This window comes from Aedes aegypti, unplaced genomic scaffold (assembly GCF_002204515.2).
Source record: "Aedes aegypti strain LVP_AGWG unplaced genomic scaffold, AaegL5.0 Primary Assembly AGWG_AaegL5_hic_scaff_1995_PBJ_arrow, whole genome shotgun sequence".
NCBI lineage: Eukaryota > Metazoa > Arthropoda > Insecta > Diptera > Culicidae > Aedes > Aedes aegypti.
Window position 1 is genome coordinate 79,485 of NW_018735483.1, and position 22,431 is coordinate 101,915.

A 22,431-nucleotide genomic window follows, 5' to 3' on the forward strand; every position below is an offset into this window, starting at 1 on the left:
TATGTCTTTTGTGATTATAAAATGGAAGATGTACAATAAATAGAGGGAAACGTGTAATCAACTAGTCTTCAGTTCTATTAAATTAAGTGTCTTCTTCACTTTCGGAATCACTGTTTTAAAGCCAGACTATATTAAAAGTAACAGATTTCGAATACAGGTCGTTCCAATAAATCTGAAGACTATTCTACTGATTTTACTTTTCTAGATATAGAAAAAGTATTGGACAATGTTTGGATTCAAGGCTTGACTGTAAAATTAAAAAAAAAATTATTTTCCCAACATACATTGTAAGAATAATCCAAAGTTATCTGCGAATCGTACACTTCAGGTTAATTATCAGAACTCCAAGTGTGAAAGACTTCCTGTAAGAGCTGGTGTTCCTCAGGGCAGCATTTCGGGACCAATGCTATACAATAATTTCACGTCTGGTTTACCTCAGGGATGTCAAAAATCTTTGTTTCAGGGTGGTCACTAAATTTCCCTTTTTGAAATTCCCGTTTTTTCCGATATAATTTACTAAATTTTCCCGGTTTTCACCCTTTCTTTCACACGACTTCAATTGACTATTTCTATATCAGAAAATCGTTTCTATGAAAAGTGCTCGAACAAAGAATGTTTCAAAATCGGTTTCATACATTTTAGTTGTTTATTTTTCAATAGTATTTTGATTGTTTACTATTAAAACAATAAGTTGACTATTAGATTGATCTAATTTATATAGACTATTATTCTGAAAACTATCTTTGAAAATCAACGGAGTCCTAAAGCTACCTTTTAACTATACTAGTCATTCAGGATGGAAAAGAGAGGGTGAGTTGTGCTAATAAGACGAATCCTTTTTATGGCACGATTGATTCACTTCGACAGGGAATAAATTTATATGCTACTGAAACCATATTCACCAACAATATGTGCCTTAAGTGCATCTTATTGCTGAGTTTCAGACAGTTTGTCCTACAAAAGCTCCAGGGGCGTAAGGACGGTGTTGGTGGTCTAATGGCTACCGCTTCTGCTCCATAAGCAGAAGGTCATGGGTTCAATCCCAAGCCCGTCCCTTTCCTCGTACTTTGTAGTTATATATCTCTTACTTGCTTCTATCTTCCATTCTTAATCTATCACACTCAAAACTATTAGTTCATAACAAACGCTAGAACCAGAAACGGACAAGAAACCGTTTCCCTAACGCTTCCTTTCTTCCACGCGCACGCCTTTCCTTACACCTGATACATAGGCAGTCTGCTAACCACAAAAGCAAACCTCTTTGCCATGCTTTTCCCCTCCCCTGCAGTCGGACTCCATGGTCTACAGTGGGCCAGTATAAGTGCAACATCATTTCCTCCTTCTTCCTCATTGGTCTGCATTCTGACGTGGCAGGCGCCATTGTTGCCTAGAGATAGGAGATCACTTTGTCGATGAGTTAACTAGTGACATATTAAAAGCTTTTATGAATAAAGGGTTGTGTTCAGGATTGGTTTGATATCAATATTCTGCAACTAAAGTAGAGTTCTAAAACAATCTGAAATAGGTAATTAAACTTTGATTCAAAACATTCAGTAAAAAAAGTCATAGAAAGGTTCGGAAAATAATAGCCCTGACAGTGCGAGTACGAAAATTAAAAAAAATATTTCGAAACATTGCTAAGAAAAGAGTGCATCATTTTAAGCAATAATGTATAGCACAGTAGAAATTTAATCATTGTAAAAAATTATGGATGCTCTATGACAATATCATTGAACATAACAGCTTTCTACAACTTATTTTGTAGGTTGGTTTGTAAATTACAGCTTGATGATGTTCATTCAAAATGATTTTCCCGGTGATCCTCTCAATTTCCCATCTTTTTCCCGGTGGATTCGAATTCCCGTCTTTTTCCCGTTTTTCCCGGTTCGGTGCCGGTTGTTTGCAGAAAACACCAGCCTCTCCACCAAGCCACGAAGCCTGCTTGTCATGCTTGTAGTAGATTGCACATATACATTTTCTCAAGGATGACACCAACTGAGGCTTCTGGTAAAAATACAATTGGTACAAGTAGGGTCACAATTTTTGATTTTATTTCTAGGGGGTTGTTCTGTAACATCCGAAAAAATGAAGACGGAGTCATTCTATTAAACATTACCTCTTCCTTCTTCTTGCGGAAAAATGTGTGAACTTTAAACTTTATTTTTTTGATTACAGTAACTATTTCATGGTGAAATTTTTAATAGTAATTTAACTTTACCTTTGTTTGCCTTTGTTGCCTTTGCCTTTGTTCACCACCATTTTCATTTTGACTTATTTTCACTTTGTTTCTAGTCGAAATATTGGCTTCCAGTACCAAATAATCAATCGAAAAGATTTTTCAATGAGTCACCAAAATCGGGAAAAAATGTTGCCAAAAAACGGGTGTTGGTAAAATCGGAGATAGACAAAATCGGGGTTTTCCTAAATCGGGAAGGCACTGTATCGCAAAATAAGTTTCTATTAACATATATATTTGTGAGATTATGAAATTATTAACCATTCATTTCAAAATCATATACAATCAAATGGATATATGTATTATCAGCAGTGTTGTGAAAAACTCAAAATCTCACAACTCACACTTGAGATTTTTCATGCGTGAGTTGTAAATCACGCAATTCAGCAGTTTTTCAGTTTTTGGCGGTTTTTATAACTGAATCATTTTTGACGACTTGAGTATGATTGAGTGATTTTGCATCAAAATCTCAAGCATAAGATTTACGAAGTTTGCTCTCATGGGAGAGCTCATTGATTGAGATTTGAGTGTGAGTCTACCAACACTGATTATCAGATAATCTAAGTAAGAAAGATACATTCCCACAGAAAACATTGGCGTCTGCTGATTAAATTACTTGTTATTTTTCCGCATTTGAAAGCTCAAGTTTTACAATTTAGGATATTTGTATGATAAATAATTTTCATTGCACCATTTTCAAAAGCCAATCGTAACCTTTTCTTCTTTAATTTTAACTAGTGGTCCCGGCAAACTTCGTCTTGCCATCAAGTAGGCTGATGGAAAACGTCGAGAAATCCCCTATACAAAATGTTACCTTAGTCTTCTCTCGGTTTTCCCATTGTTCCGGAGACTTTCCTGATTTTTTTTCCTCGCACGAACACGTCACAGTGAAAAACTTGCGTCAATCCGATGACCCGTTCTCGAGCCATTTCGTGACATACAAACACCATTCCGTTTTTATTTATATAGATTGACACTCATTTTGTTACAACGGTTTTGGATTTATCTATATCAAAAATATGTAATTTGAAACAAGATATTTTACAAGAAAGCACCAATGATTTCATAAGCCTAAACAAGAAAGCATTTCAATGGAAACATTTGTATGTATACTGAACTCTTACAATTCATAAATATAGTTTTTAGAAGAACTTTGGAAGTTGTTTTTGGAAATCTAAACCCAAACAACACTTCATTATGCTGACAAATTTTCATCTTGTCATCTTTATTCACAGAAGAGAGGATCGATGAAGAGAAATCGATCATGCGACCTACGCCCTTATACTAGCACACGCTTGAACTGTAAACTCAAATTAGTTGATTGACTATAGTGGCCACCTCGTGGACCACGGATATCCCCGAGCGATCCTGTTATTGGGGACTCCTGTATTCTAACACCAACACATACCGTGCGACGGCTTATTTTTTTAATGATTTCTCATGAATCGCGTAACTATGAACTCAAAGTAGATATTTTACTATGGTGGCAACTATTGAAACCACCGGATGTCCCAGAGGCAGAACCTGTCATTAGGGGCAATTGTATTTCAACGTTAAAACTTATCGAGCGACAGTTCATTCTTCATGTTTTGTCATCAATAGGATAACTATAGATGCATAGTGGATATTCGACTATAATGGCCACTTTGTGAAACACCCGAGATTCCCGAAGGAGCCAGTCATAATCAAAAGGAGGTTTGATTCTAAGCCTTTAATATTTAATCTACCAACAATCTAAAATTCACAAAATATGATGAAAACGAACAAAAACTCAAAATTAGACAATTTTACATAGGAAACAAATGGTTGCAATTGAGTAAAAATAAAAATATGCTCGGCTATATTAAGGTGAAGATGAATCGAAGCCAAACCTCAAAGTTTCAAGAGCACAAATCTGGAGAACCAAACATCGGTTTCAGCTGAAAACTTAATCGATTGATCCACTAGCTGGGGGTGACCAATCGATTACGTGTTTAGCTCAAACTGGTGTTTGGTTCTCCAGATTTGTGCTCATGAAAAATTTAAGTTTGGCTTCGTTTCATCTTTATCTCAAAAATGCATTCTAAGCAGTCGTCTACTGAAATTTACAGTAACATTCATAATATATATTACTTCGCAACTAACAAGAGATCAGACCCCCATCAGTTGAACATGCCAATGTCACAAGATCCACAAAAACGCGCCCTCGGTACGTCCTCGTGGCCATAAAAACATGTGATAGAAAGACACGAGTACCAACAACAACTTCATGATTTAACTCAAAAACCCAGGAACTAGCCTGAAAGTTGCTAGTCATTCTTGGAGAGATCCACAAAAAAGGGTGTTGATGACTGGGCACGACACATTCTGAGGAAAGTTAAAGTACAATACATTCGTTCATTTGCTCAAAATTGAATTCGCATTAATACGTACGTACATCGATATAGTGTAAAAACAACATCCCTTTCGATAAGGCCGGATATTTGAAATGGTGTGAAAAGCAAACAACAAACGCTCATGTTTACCCAAAAGGAACTACTCTCGCCTCGAACGACAGACGACACAGTCAACGTTTGTGTGTTGGATCAACTCATCTGCTAGCTAATACGAATGAATGTTGTTCCCGTCAATTCGAATTCGATCGAATCGCGCAAACACTCGAAACCGGGTGATAATATGATTAAACGGAGAAAAAAAATCCAGAAAATGAACCAGTACAGAAAAATATGCGCTATTATCAATTTTTATCAGCGGACCAGTACAACATTTAAATATAATACTATGCCCTGCCTCATATGTCAATAAATATTAAGTCACACACAGTTCCCGAGCAGTACTTCTACGCTAGATGAACGGCACACTCACACGCACACATACAAACACACGTACAGTTGCGCCGAAGCGATTGAAAAACACAAAACATGTTATATTTATAAATACACAACAGAAGCAAAACGACCGACCGACCAGACCAGAGCAAGCAGCAGGGAAAGAGAGACTCATACACCGGAGAACACAATATCTGGCCGTATTGCGACTATATTCCGCATCTTTACACGCTTTTCCCCGTAGTCTCTTATCGCGCAGATTCAAGGCAGATATGCACCAGGATCTAAGCCCGCCAGATTTGCTAATCAATCGCGAACGTTTCTTGATTCGGAAAGATAGATTAGGCTACCTGGAAACACGTAAATGTTAATCCTCGCACTGTTGTGAACCACATTGGTGGGAAAAGCTCGCTTACCATACACAGCATCAACGTGCTGGCTCCAAAAGCTGATGAAAAACTATGCCTTTGTTTTAATAATTTATTTGTAAAAAACTATCAAATATTGAAAATACATTCTACCAATTCACAATTGTTCATAAAACTGCCAACACTGCTTACAAAGAATACAGAAGTTAAAAATCAAAATTTTCAGCAAAGTAGGAATGATTTCCATGTAAAAATGCCATTTCTTCCGTGTAAAATTCCAATTTATAAGCCTAATATTCCAAATTTGCTGTAAGTTACTCAAATTGAATCATCAGAAAACTTCAATTTGTTTTACCGATTGCGTTCGGTAAATCGAAACATATGATAATCATTGCTATTTATTTTTATTTAAGTGGCTTTACGCCCCTGGTGAGTTTGCCACTAGGAAAGCGAAACATAACACTGAGGAACACGATTTTGTCTCAAGCACCAAAATACCGCTATTTACTTAATTAAGGGTTGCTGAATTCATTGCCATTTACAGATATATGATAGCACGTCTAGTTTTTGAGATATTGGCTGTTGAAAATGCTAAATTTGACTATTTCAGCCAACTTGCATGCAAGTTTTCCAGCTTGTATGGCAATTTATTTGCTTAATTTGCCTCAGAACTCAAACTTCATGTGTATAACAATACTTATCATCAATGTTCAAAATACTTCCGATGCTCAAAACTTATTTTTTGTTGGTTTAGAAAAGTATTGTATTTTGCCATACAAGAGAAACGAAGAATTTCGTATGGCAACTGCAAGTATGTTGAAACAATCGATTTAACCTCAATTTAATCGTAAAATTTCGATCAAATTATATCTGAAATGAAAGTTAAAGTCCTATTTTGCATGCTTGGTGGATTAGATCATATTATTTTTTGATAAATCATTATTTAAATTTTATGTAAACATCAATGAAACCAATGTTTTGTACAACTTTGGCGACCTGTAGCTAAAAATTGTGACGTGCTGGAACATTTCTGAGAACGGCATTAGATTCAGCAACCCCAAATCTACTAGAGACACATAATTTGATTCTTGAGACACGCAAAAATGTCATTTTTGTTACGCTGTGTAATTGTTAAAACTCACTGGTCGAACGGAATGAGTAAAGCTAATTATATACCTCTAATTATCAACATGATAGCAAAACGACAATTTTTCAGTGAATGTTGGTCAAAATCGTTATAACAAGGCTGGTAGCGGTCAGACAGTAAAATAGTGACAGTAGTGACCAAAATTATCAAAAAATGACTTCAAAACTACAGGTATTAGTCATAAAGATATGTAGATATATGTAATGTAGATAATTGCAGTAATTTGATATATTTCTTTACAGTCATCTGTATGGGATTAGACTTGATTGCCATAAATGGTCAACAAAATGGAGCCGGCCTTCTGATACCTGATACCAAGCTAATAGGTTACTATTTTAAATTTCTGATTTCAATAAACCTCTTAGTTTATCAAGTACATGATCTCCAAAAACAAACTCGTGATAGAATATTTAGTAAATTTCCTTTTAAAGATGAATTTACTAACAAAAATTTATCGAAGATTTTTAAGTAAAACGCTTTTTCTTAAAAATAAAACGAATTACTTGAGGCATTTTTTTTTTGTTTTTGCAAATCTGTGGAATAATTCGAGGGAAAATTTTCGGTTGTAGACAACATCGTACGAATTAAAAAAAAATCATGGAAGAATTTCAGAACATTCCGAAAAAAGTCCTATCAGAATCCAAAATTCAAAACTAAGTAAAAAATAGACACGATTGGAAAGTTCAGCGCCCACCGGCTGACGAACGAGAACGGCCTACGACTGATAGATTTTGCCGCCTCCAAGCACATGGCCATTTGCAGCACCTACTTCCAGCACAGCAATACACCTGGAGATCACCACTACAGACGGAATCACAAATCGACCACGTTTTGATCGATTGACGGCACTTCTCCGATATTACCGACGTCAGAACCTATCGTGGCGCTAACATTGACTCTGATCACTATCTAGTAATGGTGAAACTGCGCCAAAACTATCCGTCATCAACAATGTACGGTATCGACGCCCGCCTCGGTACAACCTAGCGCGACTGGCCCAACCGAACGACTGGCCGTATACGCGCAGCATCTCAAGGTAGCGTTGCCGGAAGAGGGTGAGCTTGACGAAGCCCCTCTTGAGGACTGCTGGAGCAACATAAAAGCAGTCATCAACAACGCAACCGAGAGCATCGTCGGGTACGTGGAAAGGAGGACATGTAACGATTGGTTCGACGAAGAATGCAGGCAGGTTTTGAAGGAGAAGGATGCAGCGCGGGCTGCAATGCTGCAGCAGGGAACGCGACAAAACGTGGAGCGATATAAAAGAAAACGAAAGCAGCTAACCCGTCTATTCCGGGACAAAAAGCGCCGCCTGAAAGAAGCGGAATGTGAAGAAATGGAACAGCTGCATCGTTCACAAGAAACGCGAAAGTTCTACGACAAGCTTAACGCATCCCGAAAAGGCTTCGTGCCGCGAGCCGAAATGTGTAGGGATAAGGACGAAAGCATCTTGACGGACGGACGTGAGGTGATTGAAAAGAGGAAGCAGCACTACGATGAACACCTGAATGGCACGGATAACACAGGTGCCGAGGGTCACGACAGCGGAGGAAGTGACTGTCAGCATGGCGGATGAAGGAAACCAACCTGCCCCTACATTGAGGGAAGTTAAGGATGCCATCAACCAGCTCAAGAATAACAAGGCCGCTGGTAAGGATGGTATTGGAGCTGAACTCATCAAAATAGGCCCGAAGAGGTTGGCCGCCTGTCTGCACCGGCTGATTGTCAGAATCTGGGAAACGGAACAGCTGCCGGAGGAGTGGAAGCAAGGGGTCATATGCCTCATCTACAAGAAGGGCGACAAACTGAAATGTGGAAACTATCGTGCGATCACTATCCTGAATGCCGCCTACAAAGTGCTATCCCAGATTATCTTCCGTCGTCTATCACCAATAACAAATGAGTTTGTGGGAAGTTATCAAGCTGGTTTCATCAACGGCCGCTCGACAACGGACCAAATCTTCACTGTACGGAAAATCCTCCAGAAATGCCGTGAATACCAAGTCCCAACGCATCACCTGTTCATCGATTTCAAGCGGCTTATAATAGCATCGACCGCGAAGAGCTATGGAAAATCATGGAGAGCTGAAATTTTCAGGAAGTCTTCCTCTAATCCAAAGGAATAATCCTGAGGGATGCCACATGGAATAAAACAACTTTAGTTTTCTCCCATACTGAGCTGGGAATTGGAATTGGAATTGGAATGTTTCCAACTATGTTCCTTATGATCATGAACGACACCCAACTGGGACTGTACTTGCCTTTACCAACATGGCAATATTAAGTTCTGCATCTCTGTCCAAACATGTTTTATGCCGAATAAATATACATCGTTAAAGGACTGAACATGTCAACTAACGTTTTGATAGCGGCACAGCAGAAAAAAAATAATTGAAAAGATTTCGCGTAACAAAAACGACATATTTTACCATGTACTACTGCTTCAAAAAAATCCTGAGTGTCGCCGAAACTCCCTGAGAATTCCAGGTTTTTTCCAGATTGAAAAAAAAAATATCTAATAATTCCAGATTTTCCAGGTTTTTTTTTAGGTAGTAGACACCCTCAGGGTATTCCTGTGGCCCCTATTGGAGCTAGTAGCGTGGAATGCTCAAGGATTTCCTGGAGCATGTTTTGGAGGAATTGCTTTGAAACTCGCTAGAGAAATTTTTGGACCAATTTATGAAAAAAAGAGGAGAAAGAATTCATAAAGATATTTCTGGAGGAATCTCTGTAGGAGTCCTTGAAAGTTTTCCAAAAGAAAGCTGTGGAGAAATCACTACAAGAATTCCTGATGTTTTTTTTCGAGGAATCTAAAAAGAAATTCCAGAAGAACCTATGGAATAGTCGTGTAAGAGTCTCAGAAGGTTTCTTTGGAGCGTCTAGAATTTTACATTTTTTATTTTTTTAGAGACCTTTATTTATAAACAGAAACTTTTTAGAGAGCTGCATTAACCGGCAGCTTCATTTTTAGAGCTAAAAATATATTCATATCGCGATAACTTTTTTGTTTCTAAATATTTTTGCACCATCTTTTACAAGATCTCAAAAATCTCTTCTAGTTTGAGAATTAGTTTCGGTATTAATCATTGGTGATCTAGTTGTAAAGATATTCCGATGTTCCTTGGGGGACCGACATTCTCTATATGAAATGTCTTTGGCGGTCATTTCCCAGCCAACAAATATATTCACATAACTGAGGCTTCAAGCGAATAAAGCGAACAATTATTCGGTAAAAACAGATTGTATAAAATGCACACATTCCCTCTATTCGCACAAATCTGGAGGCTATATACGTACATTCCAGAGAATTTATCATGGTCAATACAATTCCAGATAATTTGATGTGGCGTTCACTATAATTTCATGTATGATTGTGTATTGCAGTTTATATGACTTAATTTTTACAAACAAATAAAATAAAAACAAATAAAATATACAATACGAGCCTTGAATCACTAACCCGTAGAATACTAGCCTGATACTCTACCACTATACCGCGCAGTCGTTGTTACATAATTTGGTCTTTAAGCAAATATAAATGAAACACTGTAGAGCATCGTATGTGAGTGTTACCAATCTTAATTGTCATTTGGCAAATGACCAAACCAGTGCAACACTGAAGGTTTCATGTTAACGTTTGCAGTTGGAACGAAGTGTAGCAATTTGTTATAGACATCGTACGAAAATACTGATGCAAAGTGATTTTATCGTTTTTCTGTTGAACGGTGATGTTCATTTAATCGGTAATTTAAAAACTATGTAAATGAATTCCACCTTTTCTGTTTATGTTGGGTTCTTGCCTTGTATAACTTTATTTCTACATCAGATGAACTCATATGTAATCTCACATTGATGATTATAATAAAGTCATACCAAGTAAAATATAAATCATAATGGAATGGCAGTATGAAGTTATATATTTGGTCAGATTAAATTGGAATTCTATAAGATGCAAATTCAAGTCAGATGAAAATGATGGCTCCATTAACGATTTCAATCAATTAAATTTTGCATCATATCCAATTCCAACGAAAATTGTACATTTATACAATTTGAAATGAACATCTTTATATGATCTCTGGTTTGCTGGGTTTGTTTTTGGCCAGGTACCGAAGAAGGTAAAAATTCTGTAGCCTGAGATATTTACGTGGGTTATGGCTACGCGTCGGTCCCCCAAGGAATTTTGGAATATCTTCGGATCCATGTGACCAATGATCAATATCGACACATATTCTAAAACTAGAAGAGTTTTCTGAAAGCTTGTGAGAAAATGGTGCAAAAATATCGAGAAACAAAAAAGTTGTCGCGATTTGAATATTTTTTTAGTGATAAAAAATTAAGCTGCCGGTAGAGGGGTTAAAATAGTGACCAAGACCCTAAAAAAGATCTGCTACCAGCCCTGTATCAAATACCTTCAACCCAATTTCGAAGTAAGTTTATTTGAAACCATCCGGCTGCAATTGAAATCTTATGGATACTTGATATGAAGCTAACGATTACGGATCGACCAAGGTAAGCCCGGCCTTGCCTTTTTGTTAATGTTATCAATTCCTTAAAAGGATGATGTGTTTAAGGTTGTTGATACATTATCTTTTAAGAAAAACGATTGTGATGTGCGAAAACGATGTTTTTTTTTTCAAGAGAACAAGCGTATGACGTTGCATACCATAATACCCCTCATGAGCTAACAAGCCACCAGCTGAAATACACCTCGTGCTTTGAGAACCGCTGACCCTCATTAGCAGATGAACATGTGGCCAGGTTCGAGCCGTGAACGGCAAAACTGGTGCATACCTCCCTCGAGTAACGTGGATTAGCTTAACGCTGCCAGCGCCGCGAGATTGAAATTTTGTTGCTCATTTTTCCTCCCATTCTACACACGCATATTTTTAGAGGACGGGACCCCGAACCGAATAATCCATCAAAAGGCGAAGCAACAAGAACAACTTTTTAATGATAATACTCTCACCCCCTCGCGCTACCTAACCCTCCCCCCGTTAGCTACCTCCCCTCACCCCTTCTCACGGTGTACGGTCGTTGTTCTACGAATTTGATTCGGTCGTTTGCTTCTTCTGGGTCTTTCGGAATCTTCCTCCTCCTCGGCAACTGAACTGGCCGTCCCGAGGTTGCCGAGCAGAGCAGAAAGAAAACTTCGAAAACGATTTAGAGCCACTTCCTTCGGCACGGTGCTCCCCAGTCTGTTTTTATCAGAAAAATTTCTCCGTCAAAACTGTGCTCTCCAGTCAATTTCTATAGCTTAAATACATGTTTGGACAAAATTTCTAAAAAAAATTTAGGTTTCTTTCCAAACTTACGTCTCTTACGTCTTTTTGATGGTATAAGTCCACAAATTTTAAGAGAAGAGATGGGTATTTACGAGGTTTTTCATTTGCCGTTATTATCAGAAGAAACGTACCATCAAACATTGGTTCAAAGTTTGTTTTTATAAGTATTCTTTACTTCTGGGAAGAATTTCTAGTTGATAGACCAACAATATTCTGCGTTACACCAGTTTCAAGCCGTAACTGACTAAACATCTATTTCAAATTTAAAAAGGCGCCAATAATAAGAAGAAAATTATGATGAAAAGAATTCTTCATCACAGCCGGTGTCAACTAAAAAATTAGTTGCGGTAGAATTTTTGGACTACCTAGATTTCTGCTGGATTTGTTGACAGCATGGTTATGTTATGCATATTCTGAATCTAAATAAATAAATAAAAATTGAACCAGAACACAAAATTTAAAAAAAATCGTGCCCTGCAACTATTTTTAGAACGCGTTTGAAGTTAGTATGGAAATCACTTTTCAATCACCCCTCGGCAAATTTTACTTCGGGACGAGCTTTAATTATGTAAATTGAAGTGTCATTGAGTCTACTAATAGATTTTTTAAGCGTAATAAAATTATGTTATACCTAGAAAATTGTTCTCTTTGTACATTTATTTATTTATTTATTTTATTAGAGAGGCTTTAAACCCTATGGTTCATTCACCTCTGATTCTTTGTACATTGGTCATCACTAAACAATCCAATTCACATTTTACATAATACATTTCGAAAAACTCATATTTTTACTTCTGTTTTCCAATTTAAACTTTGGATGGTTTGAAACTGAAAGTGTCGGCGTTCTTTTCATAGACTGATTATTTTGAATAATGTTCCATGAATCAAATCACTTATCAAATTGAATCTATATGATGTGAATCTCAAATCCTTTTTAGGGGTCATGCACAAATTATTTCACGTTCCAATAGGGGGTCAGGCATAACGTGACAAGCCTTACGAAAATTTTGAAGGATTCATAAAAAAAACGTGACCAAGAGAAAGGGAGTTAGGCAGATTAAATCCCAATTTAATGTGACATAATTTGTGGACTAACCCCTGCTAATAGAAGCGTTTCCTGTGATAACCAATGAGATGCAGATCTCTAATAATAATGAATATCACACAAACATTCCCTAATTGCTCAAGGACCGTAACATAAAAATAAAACAGACGTGCTCTATTGTGTATTTAAAAAAATCTTTTAATGGTTTGTCACCAGAGGTGTCGACATGCTTTATATCCAGTCTTCATAAATTTTGTTACATAAACCGCATCACTTACCAAGTTGAATCCAGATCGTGTAGCTTCTGAATCCTTCCCACTAACAAAAACTTCCTCTCGTAGCAAAAAATGCCACACCAACATTCCTTCCCTTCCCCGTTGAACGAAATAACGTGACGGGCGTCGTTGTTGACTTCATAATATTTGAAATTCTCAAAATTGTACACTGAAGGTAATAAGCTATTTTAAAGCTCCATTTATTCGTTCCTTATGCAATTTAGATTACTCTGGTCAATCACGGAGTAGCTACTACGAATTGTACGGTCATCAATACTCATGCTCAATTGGCTCAATTATGCCTCATAGTCAGAGCATGTAAGCCTTAAAAAAATCAGTTAATTAATATCAATCTTCAAAGCTTGTAATCACAGTTTGTCATTGAACACGTTCAATGGCGATTGACAGCATTCAAATGCTACTCAAAGTTAATATTTTTGGCGATTACGACGCCTTGAATAGGGCAAAAATCCCATTTGCAGGGGAACGTGCCACTTGAGCTGGCAAACTGATCCGTATTTTTAGTGTAGTGCAAGTCGTATTGTTCAATTACTATTGAGGGACAATACTTTTGACACAGCTTTTGCATGGTCTTTTCAGAATAATCTGAAGAAATCAATTTAATTACTAAGGTCGCACTATTTAGACATTTTTCGCCAACCATCAGATCGTTGATTCAGAGAGAATTCGATGCGAATATTGTTCACTACATTTTCCATTGTTATTTCTCTGTATTCAAATCATTCAATGTGATTTCTTACTCGTCGAGTGGCTTACTAAACTACACGTTCATAATCGATTTTATTCTATTGAAACTGTCAAAAAAATGAAAAAAAATATGAGCATTTAGGCTTATTTTCGATTTTCAAGCAGGCATTGGCCTTTTTATAGGTTAACTTAAATTTTGTTAGCGTGCCTTGGCCCAAGGCAAGGCCCTTTTGCTTTTCAGCGAATGAGCTAGAGACAATTATTGGCCTCTCACTATGACAGTTTGCGAAATTTTCTGATTGTGGGTTCTCTTGGTGGAAAGAGATCTGATCATTGGTCGTTTTAAGCAGGGAGCAATGAATGATTTAAAAAAAAATTGTTATTGGCCGTTATGAAAATCTGGTTTATAACAGTAAGTTTTATGATTGTGTTGCCAATGTTAAATGCATAAATTGTGGGTGTTGGGAGATGCTATCGAATGGTATCAAAACCCAATTAGTGTACAATTTGATTTTTGGCCCTTTTACAGCAAGATTTCACACAGAATTACCTCGAAGAAGACACACCCCTTATAATTGATTAATTTTCTGAGAGAAGCAAAACAACAATACTGATATTGGATCATGCATCGGAATCCTAGCGTCTACCTCGCACTGATGTTAAACTATCTCCAGTAAACTACGAATATTCTGAGGCTTATGTTTAACCACAAGAGCATTTGAATGAAGGAGTGTGTAGATCCCTAATCCATTTTAATTTATTGTATCAAGTTTAGCCTCGACTGGACTCCAAGTCTTTCAACGATCAACAAGATAATGTTAAGGTGATTATAGAACGAAGCCACATCTCAAATTTTCAAGAGCACAAGACTTGAGAACCAAACAGCGCTCTACGTTGAAAATCTATCCCATTGGTCACCACCAGCTAGCAAGCAATTTGATTGGTTTTCAACGCGAACTGTTGTCAGATACTTTCGTCTTGTGTCCAATATCTACACAGATTTAAAAACTAGAAGAGTTTTTTGAGAAATTTTTAAAAAATGGTGCACAGTTCGAACGAAACGTTTAAATTTCTGAGACTTATAATGCACATAATTGGAGCGTGGAATGTCATGGATATTTACATGATATGTCATGTAAACTTCAATTATATGTCATGTAATCCAGCAGGATTCTGTGTGATTACATGACATATAACACATTTTTACATGATTTCAGACATAAATTTACATGACGTCATGTTTACATCGCGTAAATGAAGTTTACATGACGTTTAATATTCATTATTTTTAACTGTGTGCAACAATATCGAAAACAACGAATTAATTTTATTTTGTGGTAAAAATATTATAATACAACGCATTGATGAGGCAACAGAATATTGCAACGATTTTTGTCTAAAACGGAGAACACTTTTATTCCAACATTGGATATTATATTTAACCTATCAGTACTATACCAGAGAGGAAGCTTCAGAATCACTTTCAAAATTTTAGTTTTAATATTATGCAGAGCTTTCTTCCTGGTATTACAACAGCTAGACCATATTGGTATAGCATACAACATTACCGGCCTGAACATTTGTTTGAAGATCGAAAGCTTGTCCTTAAGACAAAGTTTTGATTTTTTGTTAATAAGTAAGTGGATAAAGACATTTTATATATTTGTTACATTTCTCTTGAATGCCCTCAATGTGATTTCTGGAAGTTAATTTTTTAAAGCCCGAATGCGAAAATGACTTTGGCAAGGAAAGCTCTTTGTTAATAACTGTGGAAGTGCTCATAAGAACACTAAGCTGAAAAGCAGGCTCTGTCCTAGTAAGGACGTAATGCCAAGAAGAAGAAGAAGAAAGAGAAAAAGGGAATATTATAAGTTGAGATTTTGAAGCATTAGGAGAAATCTTCCATTTTGACAAGTATGGAGAAAAAATATCGATACTTTTTTGCAATTCACTACAGATGACATGCAGGCGGAGAGACCTGTGCCATTCGCAAACAAAGATTTTTACTTTCCAGAGGTAACTCAGGTAAGTCAGTTTTAAAAATATTGTATATAGGTCTCAAAATGCTCTTACGGGAAGTCTTATCCCGGACTTTGTGCAAATCTTGCGCAAGACTTTAGATTTTTTCTAGGATTTGGTCTCGAGAACAGGATTTTGTTCTCATAATCTTCTAATGGAAAATTCAAAAAAAATCCTATTCTCGAAAACTTATTCATATAGACTCAAGTCAAAAAAGTTTACAAACTTACTTTATCGATCCTACGTGTTTCGCAGACAAAATTCTACTCGTTTCGCTCTGAACCAACTTAATTTTTCACTTTTAGAACGTTTAATTTTCGGATTTACAAAACGACGAAAGTAAGATTTTCAACTTTCGCAACCTAACCACTACTTTCGTCGCCTCGCTGTATGGAGAGACAAAGTGACTTAACCACGAATCAAAACAAAACACTACTTGAGTCGATTTTACACTGGTAGAAAAACGTCGCAAGTAAATGAATAAAACGGCTTATCATTTTGTCATAAAATTCTTCTGTTATATAATAGGAACTCCATAGTTTTTGAGCGCGAGCTCATTGTATGCAAAATTTGAGCAATGTACACGTCGAAAAAATGTTAAAAAGGTGATACGTTTTAAAACAGTTTTAGAAAACAGGTTGTGATTCTTCTGAATTAATTTTCTCAAAACCGCATGGAAGTTACTTACGTCGATTTGAAAAAGTAATCGAGTATTCAGTATTCTGTCAGAAATTGGGTGTGGGAAACCCCTTAGGTTCATGTAAGATTTATGTCTCAAATTTAATGATATATTGGATAGGATTCTACGAGAATCCTTAACGTTTTGTAAAAATCCTTCCCAAGTTTTGTTTTTTGTAAACATTATGTTCAGAACTCTGTTGCATGTTTTACGCGATTCCTTCTCAGGACTCTACAAAAAAAATCCCAAAATTGTTTAAAATGTATGTCCATGATCCCATAACAATCAGAGGCGACTCGTAACCTCACTTTTTACCTGTTCTACGCATCTAAAAATGCTTTTTTCGACCAATTGAGATCATAAAGCAAATAGTAAATGACTGAAATCTTGCTTTCTAGCAAATCTTCACTTGAAAGATGCAAACTGGTTGCATAAAGCCAAGAATTTCTATTCGTGGAACAGGTAGATTTGAGGTTAGGGAATCGCCACTGATAACAATATAACCTATATTTCAGTGAGATTGATTTTAACCCAATTATGCTTCTGGTTGCAGCATATGTTCAAGCTTAAAAGAAATTCGTTTTTTAACAAATAGTCAAGTGTCTTGTCTTGGAGACGAACCAGCCACAGGCTGAAAGTCTCGATAATAAAGATAATAATAAATAAGTGTCTTGTCAATGTCGGATTCCGAACTGTTTTTGATTTTTTTTACAATAGTCCTCACTTTTTCGAACCAATTCACCAATAATCAGTGGGTATCGTACTTTCGTGCTGTGCGTACATACATTCTCTCCGCTCTTGGTAGTTTTTAAAACTACCTAAAGTAATAAAACAGTACTTCAGTATTGTTTTTCTACTATTGATCCCTTTACGATCCTTCTTGGACTAGTGCCTTAGATTTTTAGTTAGACCCGTTAGCGGAACTATAATTTTGTATGGGACGTTTCATGGCATTTTCAATAGCCTACTTGACGGCGAGACGAAGTTTGCCGGGCCCGTTACCACTAGTATGAAATAAATACAGAAAAGTGCTAAATATTTTAGCGATTACACCTCAACAAAGCATAACTACACATTCGGTTGATCTATTCTTTTCAAAATCAATGTAGTTGTAAAGAACACCTCACCTCACCTTGCAGTATCGGACATATAAAATGCACCAAAGCCGTTTTTCCATACAAAATGGTCAACTTATAATTATATCTCCGCCGTTTCTCAACCGATTCATTTCATTTTTTTCTGTGACGAAATACAAATTTCCTCAATTATCGAAATCTATTGTAAAAGTCGTGTGAAAACTAATGATTCAAATTGTTTAGTGTTCGCTAAATTGCTTTAAGATGATACGGAAACATTCCCAAAATTTGCTAAATCGTTCGCGCGTGATAAAACTTCATCAAAATTTATGTTGTCTCGATAAAAGTCAAGGTGTTCATTTTAGCACGACTTCCCGTAGGTGGCGAATTCAAGAACCGAAATTAAAAACGTGGCGAATGCTGGTGCAAGTGGTCCAGTATTCGCCACCCCCATTTTTTTTTTTTTTTTTTTTTTTTTTTTTTTTTTTTTTTTTTTTTTTTTTTTTTTTTTTTTTTTTTTTTTGTATGGTATTCAGTTGGAGCTGCCTGACAGCTTAACTTGTCAAGGCTGAACCCTCGGTCTGGCTTTTGCCAAGTTTCCCCTCTACCAGGACCAATACTCAGACGGACTAGGCAATGGCGCCCACATGAACACTGTTTTTTATTAGTATTGTGACGTGGTAGTTTTTGAAAAGTACCCATATTCCCTTGCTTCTGAGAAAAGGAAGCATTATGAAAATCAGCAGCTCCATTAGAATTTGTTTGAAATAGTAGTGCATTACTAATACTGTCTAGTCGAAATGGTTTTGAATAATTTGTCATACAAGTGCTATTCTGATTACTATTGTCTTTTACGTAAGATTAGAGTCTTAAATGTCAAGTGTCGTCAAGTCTTAACAAAATTAGGCTGTTTAGTAGTAGTTCTAGTTAATTTCATTTTTTGTTGTTTAAAGTATTTATTGGTCATTACGTTCATATATCCTTAAAGAAAAAAGTCGCTTTCCTTGTGTGTTCAACAATTTCTCGAAACTAGCAAGTGTACCCTTATGATCGATCTCAGCGTCTTACTTTCCATAGTCATTTTTATAGTGAATATTGAAGAGTAAAGTTACCTTAGGCTTCTATTATAGTCTCCTACAAGATTCACTTTTCGGTGGCAAATGCAATGCTTCACAACGCCTACTTTCTACTTGTAAATTTTGCGAAAATGAAGCTGGAATTAGATTATTTATACCGCTGTTACAAAAGAGGCATTTCTTATTATGGCAATGTAAAAACCATATTAAAATAAGATTGTCGCCACTTATTTCTACTCAGTGAATCTACTAGTCATTTTCCTAAGAGTTCCTAAGTATTCCCTACGTCGTATATGATAACGATGTATCTAGCTAGCTAATAGTAAGAGTGGCTACGGATCATTCTGGTTAGCAAAAGGCAAACTGAACGTCACCAATAGTATTAATGTCCACTTCGAATAGATTAATTATTTGAAATGGGCATCAATTCTATCAATGACGCAGAATGTCCGTTGGATCACATCCGAAATATTATTGCGTCTATGCCATATGAATTATGACGCGGCTTTAAGCAAAAAATGCCAAAATGTGATACCACCACTACAGGTTACGCCTTTGGTTTCCATCATATGGGCTAATGGATTGTGCCCTCCCATCGCGGCAAGGTCGCATAACCAAGGGGAGGGAGTATTCGCCACCCCCATTTTTAATACAAAAACAAAGTTTCTGGTTGGTTTTCATATTTTTCTTGCTGAGTATAAATTAAAAGCTTTCGTTTAATGTATTGACAGTAACCAAAGGTCTTTTGATATATGTATAAACAAAATTTTCTCTTAGGGTGGCCAAAACTGGTACCCCTCCCCTATCACTTTTCGTCTTGGTGCATTTTTTATGTCAAAATTCAACCTATTTGTAACTTTTGAACCAATAGTTTTCAAATCAAAATTTGAGGTAATTTGTAGTTCATCACAGAAAAAATGAGAAGAATCGGTTGAGTAACGGCGGAGATATAGCTCTTTGAAATTGATAATTTTGTATGGGAAAATGACTTTATATGTCCGATACTGTATATTTTTTTCTGATAGGTAATAACGGCAGATAAAAATCACTGGAAATATAAATCATTTTCATAGAATTTGTTGACTTATAATCATTAAAAGATCGTAAATTCAAAACGGACTTAAGGTGAAACATTTCGGAATCCAAAGATGGCCGTCACAATGGCCGACTTGTGCCCCTACTCACGTTTTCTAAGGCACAAAACTGGAGAAATACCCGGTCAACCAGTCAGTGATTTTCGATAACGATCGATATAGATTCGTTTTGAACCGTTAGCGATCACCATCGTTGGTTAAAGATCTATAAAGAATTATGAAGATTGGTTGGTCGGGTAGTGGGCAAACGTTTCTGATCTTCTTATTTTAAGCTTTTTGCTAGTGCACAAAGCCAAAATAAAAAGTGCACTGTTGTTGGATGCTTTCTTCGCGAGATTTGTCCCCTTGAAGTTTCAGTGCAATCTTAGTAGTTGATTCCAAACTGTGTCACCTTAACGTTTTTTATAAAATGTTTCCAGAAATGCAGTTAAATCACAAAAAAATCGACTGAAAAGCTCAAATTCGATGCGAAATTTGTATTCTTCTGATAATAACGGTCTGGGGAGGACCGTGAACTCTGGGTTCTTCAAGAAGCCACTGGCCAGACCGTAGACCAGCCGGTACAAGCAGGCAGGCGAACCAGAAGCAAACCCCGCGAAACTCGTGGAACAATTATTATTAATTTTCAAACCCTTGCACTCGGTTGGTACCACGGAGTACCGTTCGTTCGTTCGGTTCTCTGTCTCTCGCGCGCACACACAAATACACACACACGCGCTTACGACCCCGAGAGTCCCGGGAATGACCCCTGTTTCTGTATTAGATTTTCCTCTACGGTATTACGGTTGGGACATACCTTGGACGTGACATCCGAAACTTCCCGCATAATCCGCTCGAATTCGGCCGTCTCCTCCGCCTGCTTCTGGTTGTGAAGGGCGATCTTCTCGCTGAACTTCCTCGGATTGGCCATCGTGGATTCCTTGAATGGATGACTTTTCTTCTTTCAGACAGGAACTTCTTTCACTTGATGATCCCTAAGCGCTGTTCTCACTTATGCTTGGGGAAACTCTTAATCACTTTCCCAATTAGCAATGCGATTAATTCTTTTAATCACTTTCTAGCATACAAGAATCATTCCGCACTGAATCCGATGAATGACCCTTCCTTCTTTATTTTGATCCGGAATCGATGTCGAAACTTGTGTCCCCTTCTCCCGCCGCCCCTTCAATTCCACCACCGCCCGTGTGTTAGGTTTCTGTTTTTCCTTGGATTTTCCCCTTCTACGCAAAATCTTCACTGCCTAATAGAAAAAAGCCACTTTTCCTTCACCACAAAAAAAGACAAGACACATCTTTTCTTCCCATCAGCAAACCGAAAAATTATTGCTCCTCTCCTCATTTGAGGCCAGAAGATAAGTCGCTGCAAAAATCTGCACCACCGTCGTCGTCGTTTTTCCTCTTTTCTATTTTCCCCCAAAAAAGAAAAATCCTCCCACCGAACGAACGAATTGACCAGCGAATGGACAGGAGGAAAAAATAACTCCACAGAAAATTTTCTACACTGCCACCATCCGTCAGTTTTTCCGTCCGTCTTTCCTTGAGATTTGGGGTCCGTCTTTTCCGCTTCTTCTACTCCTTCAAGGAACGTTTCTAGGGCACTGTTACCGCAATCCGGAATATTCCTTCCGAAACGGAAAAATCGCGTGGAAATTTTCGCCAGAAAACTACTTTTTTTCTTTTCTTTTCTTCAATCGCCACTTTTTCCCTTCACGACGTTATTTACGTATCACTCGCTGATGTATGATTTTTTCTCCTTTGCTCGCTGCTGCTGACTGCTTCTACTTCTACTTGTGTGACCGAAAACTGAATCTCCGAGCTGAATCGCAGCAGGCGCCGTTGTTTCACCACTACCAACACGTGGTGGCACAGATAATGCGTGAAGACTTTTGACTGATGGATACACAATTGAGTTTTTCTGTTGGCTAGTTGGATGTCAAAGGTTGAGAAAACGACGATTTTCAAATTGATCAAATGCGAATGTTATGTAACGTACACTTTAATTATCTCTCACATTACATTCAGATTTGCTTTATTTTAACGATTCGAAAAACCCATTAAGCAACATTATTTTATCAAAATTCCTATCTGTTCAGATCTGTGGTGTTTCGTTCGGTCACGAACACAAGCGTTCTGTCAAACACACGCAATGTAGCTTCCGCATGTGTACCGTAAGAGGAAAGAGTAACGAATGCATCAATAATGAAGATCGGCTCGTTATCTCTTTCTCTGTTACTCTAACGGTTCTCCACAAGGTGCAGTGGTGTTTGTGAGCAAAGCCGAAGAGTTTCGCGATGCGACAGCTGTCATAAATGTTGCGTACAAGCGAAATCATCGAGCATGCAACACTTGCACAAAAGCGAAAACCCGGACCCTACCGTGGTGAGCCGAATGCTGGACGACACATTTGAGTTCAATTCTCGAAAACTCAGGGGGTGGGAAACTCGGCTCACTGTGCCCGGCACAATTTTCTGCACCGTTCGGCAAATCTGGGCACCCTTCTCATCAGCATTTTTTTTTCTTTTTTTTCTGATTGGATTTGACAATAATTGAAAGAACTGAAACTTCCCAAGTAACCACAAGGCACAAGCATTATAACATTGCACGTATTCTACTGCAT

At 37.2% G+C, this 22,431-nt stretch overlaps 1 protein-coding gene across 4 annotated transcripts in view; it reads right to left on the bottom strand.

Moving 5' to 3' along the window:
- LOC110680907 (CREB-regulated transcription coactivator 1-like) overlaps positions 1 to 21,612 on the bottom strand; it is a 67,321-nt gene extending 45,709 nt beyond the window's left edge. Inside the window, exons 1-2 of one of the 4 annotated variants that reach the window (XM_021856692.1) lie at positions 21,420 to 21,611; positions 20,612 to 21,055 (exon numbers count right to left, since the gene is read on the bottom strand). In XM_021856692.1, coding sequence (XP_021712384.1) covers positions 20,612 to 20,725 — 114 coding nt within the window. In that variant the 5' untranslated portion in view covers positions 20,726 to 21,055; positions 21,420 to 21,611. Of the gene's footprint in view, positions 1 to 20,611 lie in introns of all 4 variants that reach the window. The other 3 variants (XM_021856693.1, XM_021856694.1, XM_021856696.1) reach the window with 3 other exon arrangements.
- Positions 21,613 to 22,431: the final 819 nt, after the last annotated feature.